The sequence below is a fragment of the Anastrepha ludens genome, chromosome 5 (genome assembly GCF_028408465.1).
Source record: "Anastrepha ludens isolate Willacy chromosome 5, idAnaLude1.1, whole genome shotgun sequence".
Taxonomy (NCBI): Eukaryota; Metazoa; Arthropoda; class Insecta; order Diptera; family Tephritidae; genus Anastrepha; species Anastrepha ludens.
In genome coordinates this window covers 41,999,680-42,023,459 of record NC_071501.1, presented here as the reverse complement: position 1 = coordinate 42,023,459, position 23,780 = coordinate 41,999,680, and the positions used below count along the sequence as shown (strand labels likewise).

Genomic DNA, 23,780 nt, shown 5'->3' with positions numbered 1-23,780 from the left:
ATTAAAATTAAATAAGGAACAAATAAATTCGCAAAATTTATCAAAAAGTCCCTATGCGATAGTTATTTAAAGCCGTGTAGATGAACATACATACACATATGCACATATAAATAAATGCATATATGCGTTTTGGCCTCTCTTTTGAAGTACAGTAACATGCAGAGGTACCTTCATACATCCACGTGCTTATATCTATTGACTACCCGCATATGAGCGTATGCAAATAGTACGCACATGTATGTTTGTATGCTGCTAAATAGAAGTGGCATTTCAGAAAGCATGCATTACATACACACATGCACATGCCCATACATACCTAACCACTCAGCTACTGAGGGGAAAAAGAGAACTGGCAAACAAATCGCGCGCGAGCCATAAGTTTTGGTTGAGCCAAGTGAACGATAACCGGTTTCTGCCTGCCTCGTTTATTCGCGAACGAAGCGAGAGCAACACAAATTATTCAGCTCATTTTAGCTGCCCGCTATTCAGTGTCGATTTGCTAGTGACAATTTCAGTTTAGTATTCTTCATCGTCGTGTGTATACGTACGCGAGTGTATTCGTTAAAATGGGTCGCACAAAGAAATTTGATGAGTACAAATATATTTCCTACGATCAAACAAAAAATGTATCAGTATGTTTGCTCTGTGGAAAAGCATTAAGTGGGAAAAGTACTAGCAATATAAAACGCCATTATCTGACAGTACATGGACAACAATTTCCATGCAATGATAGCAATAGCAACTCTTCTGATGTAAATTTGCCAAACAACACCGCCACTACTGCCATAGCGAGAAAAGAGCCAAGTAACCGGATTACGATATCAATGAACAAGCACGATTTTATTACGAGCTGCGTCGGATTGGTGACCGTAAAAAATTTACCATTCGGCATTTTCGATGATGAGCAGTATTTTAAAAAGATACTGCGCCCTTATGAGGAGCATTTCAAAATGAAAGTTGATTCCAAAAATATAGCAGATGAAGTAAATAATTTAGGCAATAAAATAAAACAAAATATAGCACAGGCAGTCTACAAGAAAATGATAAGCTTGAAGTTTGACTTTGCGAGCCGTATGGAACAAAATATTCTCGTAGTGCATATCCAGTATATGGCGGATACTAAGTTGGTTACCAGCACTATTGGTGTAATCCCATTGCATCATGAGCACACATCGAATTATCTGTGTGAAGAAATAATTAATTGTTTGACGGAGTTCAATATTGATACGTCGCAAGTATACGCGTGTGTGTCAGATAATGGAGCGAATGTGAAATCGCACACAAATTCGCTCTCCGACAAGGCGGGAGAAATGTACATGCAGCCGGGCGAAGAGTCAAATAGTGATGATGAGTATTATTTGGAAATTCATTCGGCACTCGCATCCGGTTTTGAGGCTACAAGGTGCTTTGCGCATACCATACAACTTGCTGCACAAGACGTTTTGGAGACGATTGAACCGCAAATTGATGAGTGCAGACAGATAATTGAATTTCTTCGCAAAACTCAATCAGGTTTTCAGATTCCAATATTGGACTGTGAGTCGAGCTGGAGTTCGACTTTCGAAATGTTAAAAAGTTTGCATAACCTGAAAGATTTTATAGAAAACATTACCGACGCGCATGTTCCTGAAATAGATTGGCATTTTCTCGACACATTCCTGGAAGCATTTAAACCTTTACGCGATCGTTCGAACAAGCTACATAGCGAGCAATATATAGTTGGAGATTTTTATAGAGACTTAATGTGTTGTGAATTGGAATTGGACGAACTTGTGCAGAAGGGCAATTTCTATGCTCAACTGCTAGTTGAAGCATTGAAGACTAAAAAAGAAAATATCGTAAAAAACGAAGCTTTTCTAGCAGCGCTTTATATGGATCCGCGTTTTAATTTCCTTGGCACGCCGTTTTTACCTGAAGATAAAAAAGAAATTGCAGTGGTGAGTACAGTGACGCAGAAAAGTTAACAGGATTAAAAAAAAAAACATATTTTTTCAAAGCCGATATATTTTATTCAAAATAGTTCGCTTCCGAATGAGTTTAGCGATTTTCGTAGACTAAAAGTTTGTTGAGTGCAAAAATATTTGCGACCCTGAAGAGAGGATAGGATAAATGGCTGCCTACGTGAGGGACTAACTTGAATGCCATATACAAGGAAAAGAACCAAACGCGGGAAAAAAAGAAAGTAGGGTTTTTGGATTAGAGAATGGAGAAATTTACAACCCTTACACGTTCACTAAATTCTCCGCGATCCTATTGGAGATTTTTATTGCAATTAATATGTTTTTGGTATTCTTGAAAAGCTCAAACCATTTCAAGTAGCAAAAACGATCGAAGTAGATCCCAAAGTGAAAAAAAGCTCCGCAAAATATGAAAAGCAAATTGTAAAAACTAAAATCTAAAATCTAAACATTCCTTTAATATTTTCGTATACAGTAAAATGTCTTATGTTCCGCATGCGAGGCTTTTTTAGCTAAACGAAAGAAGGAAAAGCAACGAAGAAAGCTTTAGAGAGACACAAAGTGTATTTTGTTAAGAATAAAAATGCGATTTTGCCAATTTGCAGAATCGATACCATCGTGTGCAGATGCGCCTTGGGTGTTACTTGAAATTGTGCAACTTTATTCCTATTTTGAACTGAGAAAACAGGAAAAAAGAATCACCCTGTCGAAAGATTTATAATTTTTGCAAAGAAAACAAAAAAATACAAGGTGGCGCAAAATTAATCACCCTGTCGAAATATTTATAATTTTTGCAAAGAAAACAAAAAAATACAAGGTGGCGCAAAATTAATCACGCTGTCGAAGATTTTTAATTTTTGCAAAGAAAACAAAAAAAAGACGAGGTGGCACAAAATTAATCACTCTGTCGAAAGATTTATAGTTTTGACAAAGAAAACAAGAAAAAAAGACGAGGTGGCACAAAATTAATCACTCTGTCGAAAGATTTATAGTTTTGGCAAAGAAAACAAGAAAAGACGAGGTGACGCAAAATTAATCACCCTGTCTAGAGATTTATAGTTTTGGCAAAGAAAATAGGAAAAGACGAGGTGACGCAAAATTAATCACCCTATCGAAAGATTTATAATTTTGGCAAAGAAAACAAAAAAGGCAAAGAGATGGAAAATCACCCTATCGGAAGATTTATAGTTTTGGCAAATAGTGTCATAGTGAAGTATACCACACACAGACAAGCTATAGAGGGCTAAAGGACAAAAAAAAACTTCCATCAATCAAAATTATTATTATTTTTTTTTTTTATAACAATGAACATTTGTTTTTTTCTACGTATTTTATGTAAAAGCAGCCCAATCAGTAGTCGGATTGCAATGGAACTTCATCAACTTATTGCTTGAAATTACCGGTAGAATATAGGCATAGTAAAATTAATTAATTTCAAATAAGGGGGAGGTGAAACGCAAAATCAATTTTTTAATATTACTTCTTTAAGCGCGCACTACAACAACTTTAAATGCAGGATTTTGCACAATGGTTATCTGTTGGAAAGCATTTCCACCAGTGCTGGCGTAAGGCAAGGCTGCCTGTTGTCTCCTTTATTATTTTTAATTGTTATTGATGATGTGCTAAAAAGCTGTATTGAGGGGAAAAGAAGAGGTATTTATTGGAACTTCTATGGACATCTAGAAGACCTTGCCTACGCTGATGATATATGCCTTCTCTCTGTCAAACACATCGACATGCAGAACAAAATTGACGACCTGTCTTTAACCTCATTGAATGCAGGGCTAAAAGTAAATCACGAGAAAACGAAAGCCATGGAAATTCGATCCCGTTTCTCATAAATGGTGATCAATTTGAGAACGTTGACACCTTTACCGGTTTTTGTAGTATTAGTGCCGCTGAAGACAGTGCGAAATTAGACGTTATCACTAGAATAAATAAAGCGAACGGCGCGTATGCACAGCTCCGAGCTATCTGGTCTTCGAGCCTCCTCAGCGTACATACAAAATTATGGATCTTTAAGACAAATGTACTATCAGTGCTCTTGTATGGATCGGAAACCTGGCTCACAATAATTGAATCGAACACAAAATTCAAAACTTTGTCAACAGATGTTTACGCAGGATATTGAAGATCTGGTGGGCCAAGACCATAAGTAACGACGATCTATACGGGAGCTGTAAAATCCAGCCGGTAGCTAACATGATAAAACTGCGCAAGTGGAGGTGGATTGAGCATAGGTACGCTTGGCAAGGACGCAAATGAAATCTGTGGACAAGCACTGGACTGGTATCCACAAGGTGCTCGCAAGGTTGACCGTCCAAAAATATCTTGGAGGAGAACTGTCCAGATGGAAGTTGAAACGTCAGGAAAAACTTGGAACGAAATTAAGCTCCTTGCAAAACATAGAATCAGATGGAGGTGCTTTACAGAGGCCCTATGCTCCAGTGGGAGAAACAGGAACCGATGATGACATATTTTCGGAACCATTCGTGCCTGAATATAGAAATTTGGTGCAAGTACATAAAGTAGATATTAATTAAGCATTAAGAATTCAGGAAAGTGGGCGACACTGGTAAATGTGGCGGAGCAGCTCCCATACAGAGTAGTTTTTGATATTGCATAGTTTCAAAACCATTCAAGGTAGAGTATTGGGATTTAGTGCAGGGGCATAAAATATCAATGCTTCAATAATTCTGAAAAGTAGGCGGTATTGATAAGGAAGGCTTGGCACCTGCCAAAGTAACCAATTTTTAAATATTGCATGACTTCGAAACCATTCAATATCAATGTCTTGATTTTGGTGAAAAGTGATCGGGAACTGGTAGGGGAGCACCACAAACAAAAAATAAGTACTGAGTAATCCAACGACATGCACGCTAATATTTCGAGTTTTGATCTCGAAATTTGATGGCATGTAATATTACGTTAGCGTATTAAGAGGAGAAGAGACACTATCGCCGCTACCTGAAAGTTCTGAAAAAATAGAATCCAAAAATATTTAGTTCCACCTGCACATTAATATCACGAGTTTTCCAGTAAAATTAGTTTTTTTTGAGGTAGCGACGGGTCGGGTAATAGCTAGTAAAAAAATTAAAAAAAATGCAAAAACAAAAAAATTAGATGATTAATTTTGCGCCATCTAGTATTTTCATGGGTATTCATACTTTGTATCATTACTGTAGCACCTCGTGTAGAATAAACGGAACCCACACTTTTCGTTAATTGGAATGCTCGTTTAGAATTCAATAAATTAGTGATTTTGAAATTTTCATTAACAATTCAAGGAATTCAGATTACACTTGAACTTGTTTAAATTCTCGTACAGTTTTGAGAGAATCTGACAAGAGCGCGAATTTCGATTGACTAAAGTATTGCAACTCATTTGGCTTGGTATCACCCAAGAATTGAGTGAGAATATAATCAATTAATACCATAAGTCAAATGTCATATTTCCGTAAAAGTTGTACCGACTTTGCAACAAACCCTAATATTAGTCCTCTTTCTTTTTAATTTTTTTTTTGTTTCTTCTTTTTTTATCAATACCCTCTCTTCAAGGGCAATATCTCCGCTCATAATCCTCCAATTATGAATACATCAGCGAAAAACTCTTATTTCCTACTACAAATGCATATTTTTAAAAAGTCCTGTTCACTTTGCCGCGCATACATTTGCATACAATAGGTATATATACATACATACATACATACACTGTCATCATTTATCATGCATGTATTTAATTATATGTAAACCTCTTCTGTATCCATTTCAGAAACATCTGCTCAAAACTTATGATACAATTAAGAGTTTTGCAACAAATGTGGATGATAAGAGTAGCATATTTCCAACAGCTTCCACATTGAGTACCGACACAACAGACCCCTATTTAAAATTGGAACGAAAGATGAGTCTACTTATTGAGCAAAGACACAAACCAGAAATAACAATGGAAGAAAAACTGGCAAATTTGTGCATCGTCGAACGCCTGCCTTTTGATTCGAACATTTTGGAATACTGGCGTAGCAAAAAACACAGAGACTTGGAGTTGGGGAAACTAGTTGACGTGGCTTTGGCGATTCCAACAACGCAATATTCGGCGGGCAGAGCACTCAACGCCCTGTCATTGGTTTCAGTCAAAAGGCAACCCAGTTTATCCAAAGACACACTGAAGAATTTATTGCTTATTAACCTCAATAAAACTTTAGTATAAAAATTAGTATAGAATATATAGAGTAAGTGGCGGCTTCCGTAGCCGAATGGGTTGGTGCGTGATTATAATTTGGAAGTGCACAGGTTCGAATATGCGTGAAGAAACACCAAATGATAGAAAAAGTGTTTCTAATAGCGGTCGCCTCTAGGCAAACCAAGGCAAAATTCCGAGTGTATTTCTGAAAAAGGTTCTCATAAAAAACTGTCTGCCGTTTGGAGGTGGCATAAAACTGTAGGGTCAGATTTGCAGAGCAACACCAAGACGCTCACCACAAATAGGAAGAGGAGCTCGGCCAAACACCAAATAAACGGCGTAGGCCCAAGGGGTGTAAATTATTAGTATATAAGTTATCAATACATAAAATATAAACATCGTATATAGGGGCTTATTGATTTATGTATTATAAAAATATAACAGGCTTATGTCCAAAAAAATTTTACGTAAAGGTCCACAGAATTATAAGTGAAATATATTTATGTATGCATATAAAAACATAAAAAATTGTCCCCAACATTTAGAGGACGTAGTTGAGGTTTGTTTTTCAATGTCTGCGTGGCTCTTTTGAAAGTCCATGCATAGTCCAAGATATGGCACGATTGCCACGTGTCGAGGCTATGTTTAGTTAGTAGCATCTCTTGAAAGAACACACAACAAATTTCAGCCAGATCGGTCTAACTCTTTGTGTTTGGCATTCGTTTGAATCGAGGAAGTGGAGTGATATTCCTTTTCCATCACGGTAACGCGCCAGCTCATTCCACAGCAGTTGTGTGTATGTGGACTCCGCTCCATCAAAAACAGCAATAAAACGATGGTTTGCTGACTTTAAACGTGGTCGTAGAGACACCGATGATGCACAACGCAATGGACGTCCAAATGAGGCGGTAACGCCAGAAAACATAAAAAAATCCATAAAATCGGTTTGAAAGATCGAAAAGTGAAGTTGTGTAAGTTAGCTGACATCGCACAGATATCAAAAGAACGAGTGGGCTTTATATTGCCTGATTATTTGACTATGAGAAAGTTCTGTTCAAAGTTACTGCCGCGATTGCCCTACTAGTGACCAAAAACAGGAACGTGTTGATAATTCTGAGCAATGGCAAGACTACAAGAATTGAACTTCGAGTTGCTCCCATATTCGCCAGATTTGGCTCGCAGCGACTTCTGGCTGCTCGCAGACCCAAAAAAATGCCCGCCGGTAAGAAAGTTCGCTCGAATTAAGAGGTTATCGCTAAAACTGAGGCCTATTTTGAGGCAAAAGATAAATCGTTCTACAAAAGTGGTATTGAAATGTTAAAGCCGCTCTGGAATAATTGCGTTGTTCTTAATGGAAATTAAATTTGACTTAAAATAGAATTTTTAGACAAATATTTTAGTGATATATTTTCACCTTCTACATCCCTTTGTTATGAGTATTTTCTCCCCTTTTCGCAAAGGAATCAAAAATGACTCATATTCTGAGGAATTAAAAAGTTAAAGTATTCCACAAAAATGTTACCCGTTGTTTTTTCCATAGAGTTGGTCTTTTATGTATTTCAAATGTAAGGGTCACATAATTTCTGAGGCTGATTTACCTTAAGGAAAGGCAAAAGGATGAGCACTTTGACCTCAGGTAGGTAGGTAGGTGAAATGGTTGCAGTACCAGTCTGACACTTCCTAAGTAGCATTAAATCGCCGTTTTGATGCCATTATGAGACCTCCAAAACGCAGATACCTACAGACAACCAGAGCTATTGATGTACTCGAGAAGGTCGATGGGATTTAGGTTGGCGAAGAAAGGAGCACCCAGTGACCGTAATCGTCTAGCTGCCGAACCCGGACATTTCAAGAGACAGTGCTCAACAGTCTCCTTCTCTGAAAGTTCCCCAGTTGAATGGTAAACATAGCATTTCTCCATGAATGCCGATCGTCCAATGACCGGTTAACACAGGTACGAAATAGCACATGAAGAAATGGAGATATTTTTTGCGCTTTCCTGAGAAATAATTTGTGCAATTCCACTTTAACTTAGGTAACCACTTTAGCCAAGGGGATGCCGATGACGGGGTAGGTGGTATCTGAGATCAATTCATTCGTCCCCTTCTTGACAAGCTTATCAGATTTTATTTCCTCTATATTTCTATGTCCCGGAACCCAGATCAGAGAAATGTTACTTGCACACCCAAGATACTTGATCTCCTTACAGGAGTTGACTAGTTTGATCGCGGTTTGACTATCGAAAAAATGTTAATATCTCCTTCGTTCCAACGTTTCCTAAGTATTTTGCATGCCTGCAGGATCGCAAAAACGTCTGCTTGAAAAACACTAACAGTATTCGGCAGTTTTAAGAAAACAGACAAATTGGTTGATTTAGAGAAAACGCCTGCTCCGACTCCCGATTCAATCTTGGAGCAGTCAGTGGAGACAGAGGTACCTGCTGGTAGAGAAATCTGTACAAAGTTCAGAGAAATACGGTGTTAGCTGCTTACAAATACTGCATGTCCCTTGAGAGATTGCCTCCAGAGGCCAACCTCCTTTAGCCTGATTGCACATTAAATCAGTGATTCACTAAGAGAACCAAGATACCAAACTTTAATCTCCCAAAATTAAATGACGTTAGTCTTATGTTTACCCAACAAGCAAAATACTTAAGTGTCATCTTAGGGTGCGTGCATGTCAGAGATGCGATAAGCGATAAGAGCGTCGATAAGAGCGAAGCGTAGAAAACTAATGCATGTATTTTAATAGAAGTGTGCATGTCGGAGCAGCGCGCTAACTCACTCTTCGCTCGCTATCATCGATAAGAGCGTAGAAATTGTAGGCTAGTAATTTCTTCGCTATTATCGATGATGGACACAGAAGATTTTATAAGTGCAGTATTTTTAAAACCTGCAATTTGGGATCAAAAAGATCCAAATCACCACAACAGGTTCATTTTGGATAAATTGTGGCAAAGTATTGCAGCTGACACATGAACTGGTTAATAAATCAATACCTAATTATATTGAATGTAACACTGAAAACACCACGGCTAGATGTGATGACAATGCACAAAACAATGAATATCCGATTTAGATTCACAAAATTCTAAATGTTTAAAATATTTCATTTTTTTTTTTGTTATTTACCATTGAATATGTTAATTTTTCTCCAATAAAATTATTCGTACGTATGTACCTTATTGTAAGCATCAATCGCTCCTCTTGCAAGATTAGTCTGTTGTGGCAGTTTTGCCAATTATGCTGCAGTCGATCCGAAATTTGAGACAGAATATAATCGAATGTATCGCTTGTCATTCTCATATATTCGAAAAACTTTTTTGCATCCTGTCTCAAACTATTATAGAGATGGTGAAATTCTCCGAGTTCTAGTCTTGCTTAGTTTATAGGATGCACCGAAAACTGACGTTTTTCCCTTACAGTATTATGTAGATGATAATATGCAGCAGTAGGCGTCAACAACAACATATTTTCTTCCTCTGAATCACTCATTATTATAAATATTATAGCTCTTCACTTTTCAAAACTTAAATTGCAAATGCAACTAACGCTGTTATCGCAGCTCTGTTTTATACACCACACAAAACTAAAGCTCGACGCTATGCTTTTGTCGCTGCTCTTATCGACGCTCTTATCGCTTATCGCATCTCTGACATGCACGCACCCTTAGATCACAAACTCAGCTGGAGGTCCAACGTGGAGTGCAGGGTAAAGAAAGCGAATATAGCACTTTGCACGTGTAAGAGAATGTTGGGTAAAAAATGGGGTCTCCTACCAAAACAATCCAATTGGTCCTACATAGCCATTGTAAGGCTGCGGGACTAGTATGGTGCCCCGCAATAGAAAGGAAATACAACCAAACCAAGCTGAACAAGATACAAAGAACAGCGTGTATCTTACCTGTTGTTAAGCTCTTAGCACCGGTCCTACTGAAGCGCTCAATGCACTAACTCATCTATTACCATCTACATCTAAAAACAATCGCTACTTGCAGCGCGGTGAGACTCAGAGACATAGGAAGCTGGACAACAAGGTCGTACGGTCACAGTAAGATCCTCCTACAGGGATCCTCGCTGCTCAAAAACACATCAGACTGTCCCCGACCTTAACTTCAAGAAAGACTTTACGGTACGTTTTCCACCGAGAGCCGAATGGAGGAAAGGAAAAGTTATTGGTACATTCGACATTAAAATCTACACTGATGGTTCTATGATGAACTGTGGTGTTGGAGCTGGCCTCTGTTCGAAGCCGCTCAACATATCCAAATCAATCCGACTTCCTGACTATGCCAACGTGTTCCAGGCAGAACTAAAGAGTTTTTCAAGAGCGGGTGTTATTTTGAATAGCCCGCTATTTCGGTAGATGTCAATTTCGAAGCTGTCACTTTTCGATATTTGACAAGTAGAAACCACGACATTAATAAAAATGGAGGAATACACGCTTAAACAACGCATTAAAATTATTAAAATTCACTATAAAAATGGTGAAAATTTGGCAGAGACGGTTCGTAAACATGAACATTTTTTAGGTCATCGTGAAGCATCTTGTCGGACCGCAGTACAGAAATTGGTGAAAAAATTCGAGCTGTTGGGACAAGTTAGTGATATGAAGAATAAAACCCGTGCACGTCGCTCAAAAACAGCCGAAAATATTGCTGTTGTAGCCGAAAGGGTTGAAAAAAACAGGTTTGTCTATTCCTCGTCATTCTTTGGAATTACGCAAACGTCATTACACCATATTTTGCATAGAGATTTGGGTCATAAGGCTTATAAAGTCCAGTTTATACAAGAACTCAAGACGGCCAATCATCAACAACGACGTGTCTTTGCTGATTGGGTCGTTGAAATGCATGAAAATGATCCGGAATTCCATCGAAAAATTATCTTAAGTGATGAGGCCCATTTCCACTTCGGTGGCTTCGTCAACAAGCATAATTGTCGGATGTAAGGCTCAGAAAATCCAATAATTATTGTTGAAAAGCCTCTCTATCCTTAACGTGTGACTGTTTGGTGCGGATTATGGTCCGGCGGAGTCATTGGACCTTACTTTTTCGAAAATAAAGCTGGAAGAGCAGTTACGGTGAATGGATTGCGCTATCGAGAGATGATTAACGATTTTGTATGGCCGGAATTGGATGGTATTGATCTGGACAACGTTTATTTTCAATAAAACGATGCTACGTGCCACACAAGCAAGGAAACTAATGATCTTTTATCGAAATAACACCTCTTATTGGAAAACCCGTGCTAGCAAGCAGAGAAGCATACAAATCACTTAAATACTATAAAGGAATTGGTGCAAGAGTAGCTATCTCTTCAGACAGTCAAGCAGCTATTAAGGCCTTAGATTCCAATTCCATTTCATCCAAGTTAGTTTTACAGTGCAAAAAGGAACTAGAGCCGCTTGGTCACTGGCTTCAAATCGCTCTGATATGGGTTCCCGGTCATAGGAGCATAGAGGGTAATGAGATGGCAGCAAATTAATGAAATCTCAGACGTAGAGATAAAAAGTTTACGGTGATACCTAGATCTCATGAAATGAATCTGACTTGAAAAGGAAAAAAAAACCAAGACATCACACACAGTGGTAGTAAAACGGCGCTACTCGCTATTTACGAATATTTCAGAAGGCATACTCAACCACTAAAACAACAAATCAGTGCCTTTACCAGAATCCATTGGCCGAACCTTGCTTATTTGGAAAAGGTTTGCTTTTGTCACACAGTGAAACAAAATATAGCTTTGTGTGTGATTTAGAATATTCGACCATAATAAAAAGCATTTAAAATTAAGATTAATTCTTTTAAAAGCCTCCAAACTGGAACTTTGTCAATCTTTATTGAATCTTTACTTTTAATTAGTTTATATTTTAGATGCTACAACTATGCGTGTTTTTTTGTTACTGTTACTGATTCATTGGACTTAAAAGCTAGAAATGCTTACTGATTTAGTTTTCAAAAATATATATAATAGTGTGAACAAATAAAATAATTGATCTTCGACATACATATTTCAAGATCTACTCGAATTTCTTGGTAAAAATTGTTTCATTCTTTGCATATTGGAAATTTGTATACACATTTTCGAGCTGCCTAAATGAATTGGATATATTTATATACGTGTATGTATGTATGTGTGTATGTACATGTAATATAATTTTGGAAAATTTTAGGTATGGCTAAATATTTAAGTCTTGAAGACCCACAGTGATTCGATTAGGGTTGACTGCAAGGCGAATCTATAAAAGGTGGCGAACCTATAAATCAGCTGATTGGTTTTTTTTTCTTTCGCCGTGTCCATGGGCCGTCAGCTCAGAGTGAAACACGGAGAATTCATTATTTGTTTTCAATACTGTAGGAAAACGTCATGGATTTCAAATTTTCAAACTAAATCTTTCTCAGAATATACAGATTAAAAATCCAGATTATACTGAATGTCTTATTTAAAAAAAGTGATCATATATGTATTTACCGCTCTATTCTTTTCAATATTCAAAAAAGGAAAATATCATTTTTTCTGCAATTGTGCTACTACTAAAAAAAAACTTTTACACAACTTAAAAAAATCGCAATCGAACCTGTTTCAATATTTTATTGTGAAATATTTAACATTTTTTTCTACAAAAGTGAAAAAAGTAAACACACCCCTGGGTTACTATGTATTTATATTTCTAGCCTTGAGCATTTCTGGCGCTGTCAGGTGCCAACAGAGAGTTCCAGTGGAAAGTTTGACATGTTTTACACTAAACGTACTCGGAGCATTTTGATGTGTTAGCCACATTAGTGTTCTTTCCCGAGGCTTTAAGCCTCCATCTCGAAAAAAAATGGATTCAAACCGCGAACATTTTGTTGCTATTATTTTTTTCTATTGCCAACGAGGATTAACAAGACCTTTAACACCGCCAAACACTGATACATTGAATTTTCTCATGGTCCTATTCGCTCACCGAGCAATGCCGGCAAGGTCGTCAAAAATCGGTTGTTGTGCCAGAAAATATCGATGCTAGGCGCGAAATGAATGCTAGATGAAAGAATACCTCGAAAGATTCTAGATGCGCGCATACTTGGTGAAAAGCGAAAAGGACGGCCGCGTAAGCGAGGGTTGACAGACAACGTTGAGGACGATCTAAGAAGAATAGCAGTGACCAAATTGTCTTAGCCGAAATATGGGCCGAAATGCATGGAGAAGAATTGTGGAGGAAGCTAAGCTCACATCGAGTTGTAGTGCATTGAATGGTGATGACAATGCGCGAATTGATTGTGCCACACACCGCGAGAATGAAGCAATCCTTAGCTTTTAGTATGACGAGCGCCAAGGATTTGCATGATCATCTTGTGATAAAAAAGGTGTTTTCGCGTTGGATGACACACAATTTAAAAAAAAAAACAGTCATGAAAACCCAATTCAATAAAGTGTTTCGAAAATTGGTGCAAGCGAATGCAAAAGAGTTTTGATCATCATGAAAAATATTTTGAAAACCAAGAAAACTTTTTCAACACAACAGTTCAGTTTCTCATTGGTAGGTCAGAAATACAAATAGCAACCTTTGTATATATGTGAGTAAAACTTTTTCAAAATATATACATAAGTTCGTTAAAGCCAAGTGTGATTGAAGAGGACAAAAAAAAAAGAAAAAAAACACCAATTCTAACCCATTCACATCTTTTGGCGAAACCAGACTAACATTTCAATAAATATTTTTTTTTAGTAAATTTCAGAAGTGTATTTCTGGAAGTTGTAGACACTGGTGTTCATCTTTTACTTGTCTCCGCAGTTTCTAAAATAAGAACACGAATCTGGTGGCCAGATAACGGCTCGTCTCCTGGACTCTCATTTGAAAACCTCCAAAAATTCAACGTTTCGTTCATGACTCCAGGCTACAGTAAACATCTTACTTCCAAATGCCCAGCTAAGTTCATCTGTTTGTGCAGCTAGCCTTTTCTTCTACTAGTGAATTCATAAAATCCAACGAAGCCTGAATGTTTCATTTTTGTATCAGATGTGTTTCGTGTTTTATATTCTTTGAGAGAACACCCCTATATCGTGATCTTCAAAGCAGACTGGCAAAAAGCTGCAAAGATATTTTGTATTGAATTTATACACTTCGGGCTTAGGACTTTAATAGTGAATTTGAAAAGGTCCGTCAATGTCAGTAGCGTTACCGCCATGACAATTGCAAATATGAACACAGGACTCTGTCTACTCAATTTGTAATCCGCAGTCGTAGTCATAAATCTCTGTTTCGGATTGAAGGGAAGGACAGCGTTAAGTGTTTCTCTTCTCCGCCTTTCTCAGAAAATGTTGTAATCGACAATAACTCTAAAGGGCGAAATCCCATTTCAGTTTGGGTATTTTTTGTCACTACGTTGGGTTACTGAATTAGTTTGTCGGATATGCGAGCATCATCACGATGCCAGTGAAATATTTTAGCACGAGTTTCCAAAATACATCCTGGATATATCACCATTTTCACATTATCTCTGCTAAACTAAATATGTTGCTGATCCACGCACTAATTAACGGACTCAGCCCAAGAGCGAACGTAACAGATTGGCTGGATTTGAGAGAAACTTTTAAATCTAAAGAAACTAACACGGCGACTACTTCTTGTTACAGTGAAAAACTTTTACTCGTACTACCCATAAAACCTCGAGAAGGGTTATTTTAATTAATCTTCTTCCTCTTCTTGATTGGCGCGATAGCCGCTTCAGCGATTCTGGCGAGTTTAACAAAACTTGCCAGTCGTTTCTTTTTCCGCTTTCTAGTGCTAACCGGTGTCAGTTAGAAACACCAAGCGAAGCCTAGTTCTTCTCCACCTGACCTTTCCAACGCAGAGAAGGCCTTCCTCTTCCTCTGTAGCCGCATCGGAGCATTTGTATCTGTTTAAGCAAAAATGTAAAAACGTGTGATCACTTCGAAGCTGTACAAGCAATGAATTTTATTGAGCGTCTCATTTTAAGTACAAAGCAGAATATCAGGAAAATAACTGTTTAAAGCTAACTGTGCATAAATACCATATGTATGTATGTACATCATGAAGTAAATAACAGATGTGTACGAAGAAATAATACCTATACATAGTAGATATGTTATGGTACATAGGAAGTTGCTATAAATTAAGGCGGTGCCAGATTGGACGAATTCTGAACAGTATCCATTCGGATGACAAGCCGCCTATGAAGGCGCTAGATCTTTATTCGCTGTGCTATGTCCACGTCGTCGTAAAGCTCATACAGCTCATTGTTTTATCGCCTACGATTCTCACCGTTGCGAATAAATAAACGAAGTCTCTTACATCCTCGAAATCATAACTGCCAACAGTGACGTGGATGCCGATACGCGAATACGCCGACTCTTTGCTTGATGACAGGAGGTACTTAATTTTATCCTCGTTTACTACCAGATCTATTTTAACGAATCTACGTATTGCTAGACTGATCTGGCGTAAAAGAGCGTAAGACCCATCAGCTTCTCTACAGCAGTCCTAAACGCTGCAAAGTATTTCGCAGTGCTCCGGTCGACTTTCCCTGTCTTAGGTGTGAAGGCCGCTGTTTCTTCTGTGGCTTCTTCTGGCTTTTGTACTTAGCTGGTTTTCTTTGTAGTATGGTAAGTTATCTGAGTAATTCAGCGACTTTTATGTTTGAAAGAATATAATTGGCAGAAGTGTTACTGTAGCGTCACTTTGCCCTTTTGTTGCAGCATCCAGGAAACTAAGCATACATTAAATGTTTCAAAGTTCTCACATGGCTCTCTGTATAACCATGTCCTGTTAGAAAATTTAGTAGAGTAGAGCTCAGAAGTGATATTTTCTTGGTGTTTGAGGATTGATTTAAGGTTTTTGAAAAACTTGGATAATAAAGTCTTCTTAGTCTTCGTGATCTCTTCGTTAAATGCACTCGAACTGCAGTTTTCTCCTGGATTTTCAGTAAACAGAGCGGAACGTGATTTTTTAAAATACTACTATTTCTAAGTTGTAGAGATTTTATCTCGATTCAAGGCCCTGTCAAAAGCTAGATTTAAAAGCCTTCTTCGTTTTTCTAATAGTTTCTATATTTTCTATAATCTTTCTCCCCGTCGATCTAAGTAGTTTTAAGTTCTTTGCTCGAAGTTTCTTACATTTGTGGAAGATCTAAACTTTTAAAAATTATATTTTTCGCAACCTTAAGAAAAATAGCCCAAGAAAGCATGCAAAAGATTTTCTCCCGCTAGCCTGCACTAATCGAACCACTGTGCGACGACGGCGCATCATTTGTGCTTATGCGATTTCTGAGTGTGTGTTTGTTTATATTACTTTTCTTCTTATACATTTTAGAGTATTATAGCAAATTTTAATTAAATTTTATTCTGATTCTAATTTTTACTTCTCTTTCCCTTTCTCTTGAATAATTTATAACATTTATGGAAATTTTTATTCAAACTTAGGTATATCTTTAAACACAATTCATGTGCGTAGTTATAAATGTTTTTGCAATATTTGTCACGCTAGTTTTGTCTTTTGCTTAAATAGTTTAAGGGCTTGTAAATATTCGTAAAAAAATTGACACATTGAAATTGATATCGAGGGTAATTGTAAATTTTGTCTTTCCGCCAAATTGTGTAATTGCCAGAATATTTATATATGGATACATGCATAGATTTTGTTTTAATATACGTATGTATGCCTCATTAATGTTTCTAATACATTTTTATTGACTTCTTTGCCTTATTCACCCACTAACGTCACACAATGAACGGATAAAAATTGATTTTATTTACACAAATACATACTTAGGTATGCACTTCGTACACCAAACCTGTCTGACAGAGTTTACCATTCGATACTTGATAAGTTGCTGCTGATATTTATTTGTTAAATGCAAATGATTAAGTGCTTATAAATAGTTTTTTAGTACTACTTTAAATATGTACAATATTAAAAAAAAATTCGTTTGGTTTTTTATTATTAAATTCTTCATTTGTAGATTTAACTAATTAACAGTGTTTTGCTTATTTCATATGTAATATTCATCTAATCTAATACAGTGTTTTTGTTTGTCTACATTTTTGTTTTTTTTTCACATTTTCTTAGCCACAAACGAATTTGCGTAGATTGAAATTGAAGTCAATTCCTTATGAATGAAAAAAAATTAAAATTTCAAGTTAAAAAATCAGTCAATCAATCAAAAATACAGTCAGTGTCACTAAAAATCGTACAATTTTTTTTTTGTTTGCTTATGTTTTTGTTTTGGTAATTTGTTAACATTTTTTTTTGTATTTTAACAAAGTCGTTATAAATGAGAGTGCCTAATTTTATAGAAAACTTAAAAACAAATAAAAAATTTCCTAAAAATTTTAAACTTTTTCCATAATTTTTTATTTTTTATTTTATTTTTGAAAAGTATGCACATGGCGGCCGTCGTAGCCGAATGGGTTGGTGCGTGACTACCATTCGGAATTCACAGAGAGAACGTTGGTTCGAATCTCGGTGAAAACACCAAAATTAAGAAAAACATTTTTCTAATACGAGTAGAGGTCGCCCCTCGGCAGGCAATAAATAAAGAAATATCTGCCGTTCGGAGTCGGCTTGAAACTGTAGGTCCCTCTATTTGTGGAACAACATCAAGACGCACGCCACAAATAGGAGGAGGAGCTCGGCCAAACACCCAAAAAGGGTGTACGCGCCAATTATATACATATATATGCATTCAGGGCCTCTAGCAATCGTACATCTATTTCGCGATGTTTACTATTTTCGATGAAAAAAATATGTTTAATTAGCCACTAAAAAGGTGCTCTTTTTTGGAATGAATACTCTTTCGATATTTTATGAAAACAAAGTAAATGTATTCTGCCAATGGGTTTAAGGGGTTAGGGGTAGTCAGAATTTTCAATTGATTTTGTTGCATTTTCTTAAAGTACAATGTCATAAAAATATTGTGTGAAAATTTGAAGTGCATACGAAAAATACTTTTCGAGTTATTCACAATTAACAAAGGGCTCTCGGGCACTCCGGAGCGTTCGAGAGCAAGCAGTTTGCAGTCAAATGCCGATTTTCAGTATATTGTTTCATAAGTACCACAAAAATTTTCGAAATCAATTTTTTCAAAAATTGTAATTGTTGCACAGGTCTCTAGCAATAATTTGGCTTTTACAGATTGAAAAAATATCAATTAGTCGACGAGTTATAGCCAAAAAACCACATAAACAATTTTGCTCCGATTTCGAACTTCGAAGGCCGATTAAAAAAAAATTCGAACTAACATAAAAAAACGGCGCAATACGGGTCTTTTAATTTCGCCTCTATTTTCACCCGCCACTCTCAGAATAGACCTAATTTTTGCTAACCTGAATTTGTTGCACAGTGTAATCGTACAAATTACAAAAATCGGCGCCCTATGAAAAGAGTTCATCGCGCCAACCTATGGTGCATGTAACCATCCTACCGAACGTACTATTCGGTAAACCATTGACAAAATTGATAATAATTGACATCACTGGATAAAACTCGACCGATTAGACCACGTATAGCCAGAAGTGAAGAGAATATTGCGGCTGTAAATGAGCAAATGTTTTACCGAAGACCCCGAAAAAATCGATTTCACGTCGATCCCGACAACTTGGCCCATCTCATACCACTACTTGGGTGCTTTTATCGCTAAGATCTTGGTTTGAAAGCGTATAAAATATAGCTAGTCCAAGTTTTGAAGGCGCCTGATCTTCCAAAGCGTCATAATTTCAGTCGATGGGCTCTTGAAAAACTAGCCGAAGATCCGCATTTTGAGATCCAAATTTTGTTCACCGATGATGGCCATTTCTGGCCTAACGGCTGAGTCAATAAGGAAAATTGCCGAATTTGGGCTGAAGAGCAACCCGAAGCCTTTCAAGAATAGCCACTACATCCATTGAAAACAACAGTTTGGTGCGGCTTATGGGCTGGAGGAATCATCATATTTCTTCAATGACGAGGCTGTCGCGCCATGATAAACGACTTTTTCATACCGGAGATATAAGTCCATAATCATAACATTGGGTTCCAACAAGACAGCGGATGGCGCTACTTGTAAACAGCCCGCGAAACGATGAATTTACTGCAATGAGAAATTTATCTTTCGACTCAGACTAGTGGATTGGCCACCAAGATGGTGTGATATCACACCTTTGGACTTTTTTTGTGCGTGTATGTAAAGTCTTCGATTGAGGTATTGAAAGCCAACATTACTAAAGTTATTCACGAGATACCGACCGAAGTCCTCCAGCAAGGCACTCAAAATTGGTGTTTACGGATGGCCAAATTACGACGTTTTATTTCAATTTAAAATCGGATACCTCTAAATTGATCACCCTTTATATATACCCCATAAAGCTTACTCGGAACTGAGTACACTAAATGTACGAGTATTATATACACAGTACTATTACATTGGATTCCTAGACATGAACGATATAAGAGAACTGAAAGGGCTGATAATCTGGCTAAAAAAGGGGCAAACATGCCTCAATTGGTCCTGACCCTTTCTCTGGACTTACGAGAAGCCTACATTAACAAATATATCAGAAAGTGGTATGAGAAGCAATTCGTTGAACACTGGCGAAATTCTATCGTTCAGTGACAAGCGAAACAATTCCTAACGCCGGACAGAGGAATTTCCGACGAACTACTTTCGCTTAGCAGAGTAGACTTAAGACTTTAAACTGGTTACTTTACAGGCCACTGTAGCTTGATATATCACTTACACAGAATTGGTCTCTCTGAGACCATCATCTGCCATTTCTGTGCAATGGGCACTGAAAATTCAGAACACTTTCTTTATAAATGTCATGCATTTGGCAGAAAAAGGCTACTTTGGAGGTATTGCCGTGCATTCACTCCTAAAGCAGCTGCCAACTGTCATGTAAAGAATTACGTGTCTATAATGGTTTGGAACTATTAAAATTTGCTTTATAAGTGGGCCATCAATTCCTAGAACACATAGAAAATTACGTCTAACTTAACAGTTGTTCATCTTAGTAAGCGTTTCGTCGCGCTGTTAATGGAGGATGGATGAACATTTCGAACTATGGTGAACAATTTTTGCTTGAAAACATAGAAAACACTGAGCCAGACGAAATGTGGTTTGAACCGAATGGAGCAACGTGCAACTATTGATTTGTTAAAAGCGAAATTTTATTTCATTCATTTGGTAGTTTCAACAGTTCTGCTAGATCATGTGATCGAATCGAATGAATCGAGTGCTGTAATTATTTTCTATGGGATATGTTAAGCCATTGGCGTAAGCTAATAAGCAAACCAAAATTGTCGTGGAGTAAGCCAACTTTGATCGAGTATAGCAGGAAAAGCAGACCAGATTTACTCGAAAAAGTCGTAAAAAATTTAACTGAAACTTTGCACTCCCTAAGGGGAGCTAGAGATGGGCATATGTCTGAAATCATACATATTTAAATACTAATTTCATGCAATGAGGTTCCAAATAAAAATAATTTTAATTTTAATTCATTTGTCAGTCACTTTTCCAATACGAGCATCCCCACCATTTGAGATCGCCGCTATGAAGGAATTAGAACTTTTACACCTAATTAATTTAACTATTGCTCCACTTACTACAATTATAATATATCGTAATTAATTTACACAGATTAGTTTAGTACATACAAACATAACCATTTACATATCTTTATAAGTGTGTATAATAGTTCAACTTGTTGCTGTCGCGGTCTATGCAACGCTTCATCTATTTTTGTAGCACATTTTTATGTGACGTTTTTCTGTGATCTTAAAATCAAACCAGTCGTTTAATAATATTCGGAGTGCAAACATATCTATTTATGCACTACATGAGTTTGTTTTTTTTGGTTTTGTTTTTGTATTGTAATAATTCAAATTTATATTTGTCTTGTTTTTAAATGCTTCAGTAAAGTCTTAGTTTCTTCTTCGTTTCGTTTCGGTTTATTGACAACTTGAACGTTTTTCGTTTTTTTTTTTTGGTTTTTGTTTTTGGTTTGTTTTGTTTTCTTGTCATTGTTTTTAGAGTAATTCTAATATTCGCTACATCGATTCTCGATTCTTGATATGCAGAATTCTTCAGTTCCTTTACATTAAAACTTGTAAGCGCATCGGCGTTTAGAATCATGCGATATTCAATTTTTAACGAAATTTTGATATGATCTTCATTGAATTGCCGTCTATAGCCTTTAGACTTTACCCTTTGGGAGACAGCTGTTATTGTCACTGAAGGCTGAAGGAGGACTCAGATTTTTTTCGCTGATTATATTATGGAATTCATCGGATATTCCTGTGCTGCTGCTCTGTGTAGGGTCACCATAGTGATTTGCATTCAGACAGGATATACTGGGGTCATATGTTTTGCCCTTGCCGTGTGCATGGCCAGAGAGACTGCTGCCAATCGCCAACGTATCAGCATTGCTCAATGTCTCCATGGCGCGATAGTCAAAGAAAGTGGACATATTGTCGTTGGGTATGCCTAAAAGATGAAGCGGCTCAATGCTGGTTGGTAGGTGATGACGATAATTATCCTGATTGCTGCCTTCGATAGCACCACCACCAGCTCCGCCATGTTTGTCACCATAGCCGGACGAGAGCAGCTTTCCTTTGCGACGTGGCGTAATGGTTAGAAAGTCGCCATAGCTTTTATTGTGACAAGCCAGAGCTGCGCCTCCGATGACAGCGTTACTGCTGGCGCTGCCACCTGCTGTTATGCGTTTTGAATTCGACGCCTGTATTGGTGGTGTTTGGGTTGTAGGCATGTTGTTGGTAGGATGTGGTGCGGCATGCTTCAGAATTTCGACATATGAACCCGACTGGACAATATGCGAGGCGGGGACGCTGTTAGTTGAACATTGGAACTCGCCGGAGAGGAGGAGGTTGCTGCCGCTGTTGGAATTAGTATCGGCAGCTTTTGATCGTATTTTGCCACCGGATAGACCGCTGGGCATATTTGTATGGTTGGTTGAATTTTGGGTAGATGTGGATGTGGATGTTGATGTGGATGATGTTTGTCGTTGGTGGTGGAGATGCGACTGTGACTGTGCACCACAGGCAATTGTTGGTTTCGGTTGTTTTGCTGGCGGGTCAAAGAGCCGGTAGTCGAAGGGCACGGGGTCCATGCTGCTGTTGGAGGCAAACGAAATTACGATTAATTACAATTACATAAATTGATTTTCTCTAGCTTTATAGAGAATTGTAAGAAATTGAAGCCGATGTTAAATATTTACATGGACAGGTGTGAGAGAAAGTAGCAAAACATGCAATTTAATGCGGGAAAACATGCAAAGTGAGATAAAACCATATACTTGTGTGGAAATAGTGATGCTTTTAGAGTGAGTTTGGAGAATGTGATACAATAAACCAAGCGAAATCGACTTCATTCGTTAGTCGGTTAGATAAAAATATGTTTTTTCTGTAATTCTATGTTTCAAGTCCTTTGTAGGTTCAGAAACCAAGTCTTTCGGCAATACAGCTGGCCTACATAGTATTTCGTTCTAACAGACATTTTTAAGTAGATAAATTGTTTGAGAAAGAGGCAGTCGAACGCCTTCTATGCGGATATATTACTCCTTCTGGACAACATTGCGGATATTGCGAACCTTAGTTGCTCAGCGGATATGGCTATTTTCAGGAATACATGCACCGTTTTATGCTGACAGACAGCCCTTTCTATGGAAACTGCAGTAATTGGAACTATCGACGCTGTATAACCTTCGTATGCCTGCAGGAGAGGAACCTGGCCGCAGGTATCTGTTGTGTCTTCGAATATAAACGTGGCTCTACCAAGAAGTTATATTTTTGTGTTCCCAGGGTAGAATTAGCCGAGGTGGAGGATTGTTATGGTATTAGTGAGAGCGTGCCCCATATATGGTGTGACGGCACTTTTGAGATATTTCTGACATTTAGATTTAAACCTCCTTCCTAGCTAGTATACCCAGCTTTTTAAAGGCCACACATAGCTTAGAGGGGACCAAATAGAGTAAGGGCAGCATAGTTCCGGTGGCATTACAGGAGATGTCTAACTGGCCTAAATGCGTTGAAGGACAGTCACTTCACCTTACCTAACCTAAATTGGAGCTAGCTAATACTCTATATAGGAAATCATCCAGACAACGCTGGCGCAACCTATTGTTGAAGCCCGTACGTGACTCCCAAACCGTCAACGGAATTGTTATAGGTAGAAACAAATGATCTTTATTTGACAACCTTGCAACTCTATCGTCAGACAGCAGATAAAGTTTCCACGAGTAGAACTTTTGTAAGTCCATTACGGGACTTTCCTGCTACTTTTTCGTGTTCACAAACTTCAAATCTACTTTCATAGATTCGGCAACCTTAAAGTGCCTATAAAAATAAATAATTGGCGCATACACGCTTTTTAGGTGTTTAGTCGAGCTCCTCGTCCTATTTGTGATGTGCGTCTTGAACGTCCGAACGACAGATATTTTTTTATGAGGAGCTTTTTTATGACAGAAATACGCTCGGAGGCTTGCACTGCCTGTCGAGGGGCGATCGGTGTTAGAGAAAACTTTGTCTATCATTTTGGCGTTCCATGCACGAAGATTCGCACTTTCGAATTGTGGTCACGCACCAAACCATTCGCCTACGGCAGCAGTCTATGAAGTGCACATCACAAGGCAAAAATTACTTCTAATA

The 23,780-nt window shown here is 37.7% G+C and overlaps 2 protein-coding genes across 2 annotated transcripts in view; one reads left to right on the top strand and one right to left on the bottom strand.

Moving 5' to 3' along the window:
- The first annotated feature begins 496 nt into the window (after positions 1-496).
- LOC128864263 (uncharacterized) lies at positions 497-8,796 on the top strand. The gene is made up of 2 exons (XM_054103835.1): positions 497-1,937; positions 5,731-8,796. Exons 1-2 carry the CDS (start codon positions 567-569, stop codon positions 6,166-6,168), a joined length of 1,809 nt encoding a protein of 602 aa, XP_053959810.1. The 5' UTR covers positions 497-566; the 3' UTR covers positions 6,169-8,796.
- A 3,259-nt stretch (positions 8,797-12,055) lies between these two features.
- LOC128862813 (cell adhesion molecule Dscam2-like) overlaps positions 12,056-23,780 on the bottom strand; it is a 187,089-nt gene continuing 175,364 nt past the window's right edge. The window contains 1 exon segment of the mRNA XM_054101566.1: positions 12,056-22,247. Coding sequence (XP_053957541.1) covers positions 21,311-22,247 — 937 coding nt within the window. The 3' untranslated portion in view covers positions 12,056-21,310.

Coding starts and splice junctions, on each gene's coding strand:
- LOC128864263 (XM_054103835.1), top strand. CDS start 567: ATGGGTCGCACAAAGAAATTTGATGAGTACAAATATATTTCCTACGAT. Junction 1,938..5,730: donor ATAAAAAAGAAATTGCAGTG/GTGAGTACAGTG, acceptor TATCCATTTCAG/AAACATCTGCTCAAAACTTA.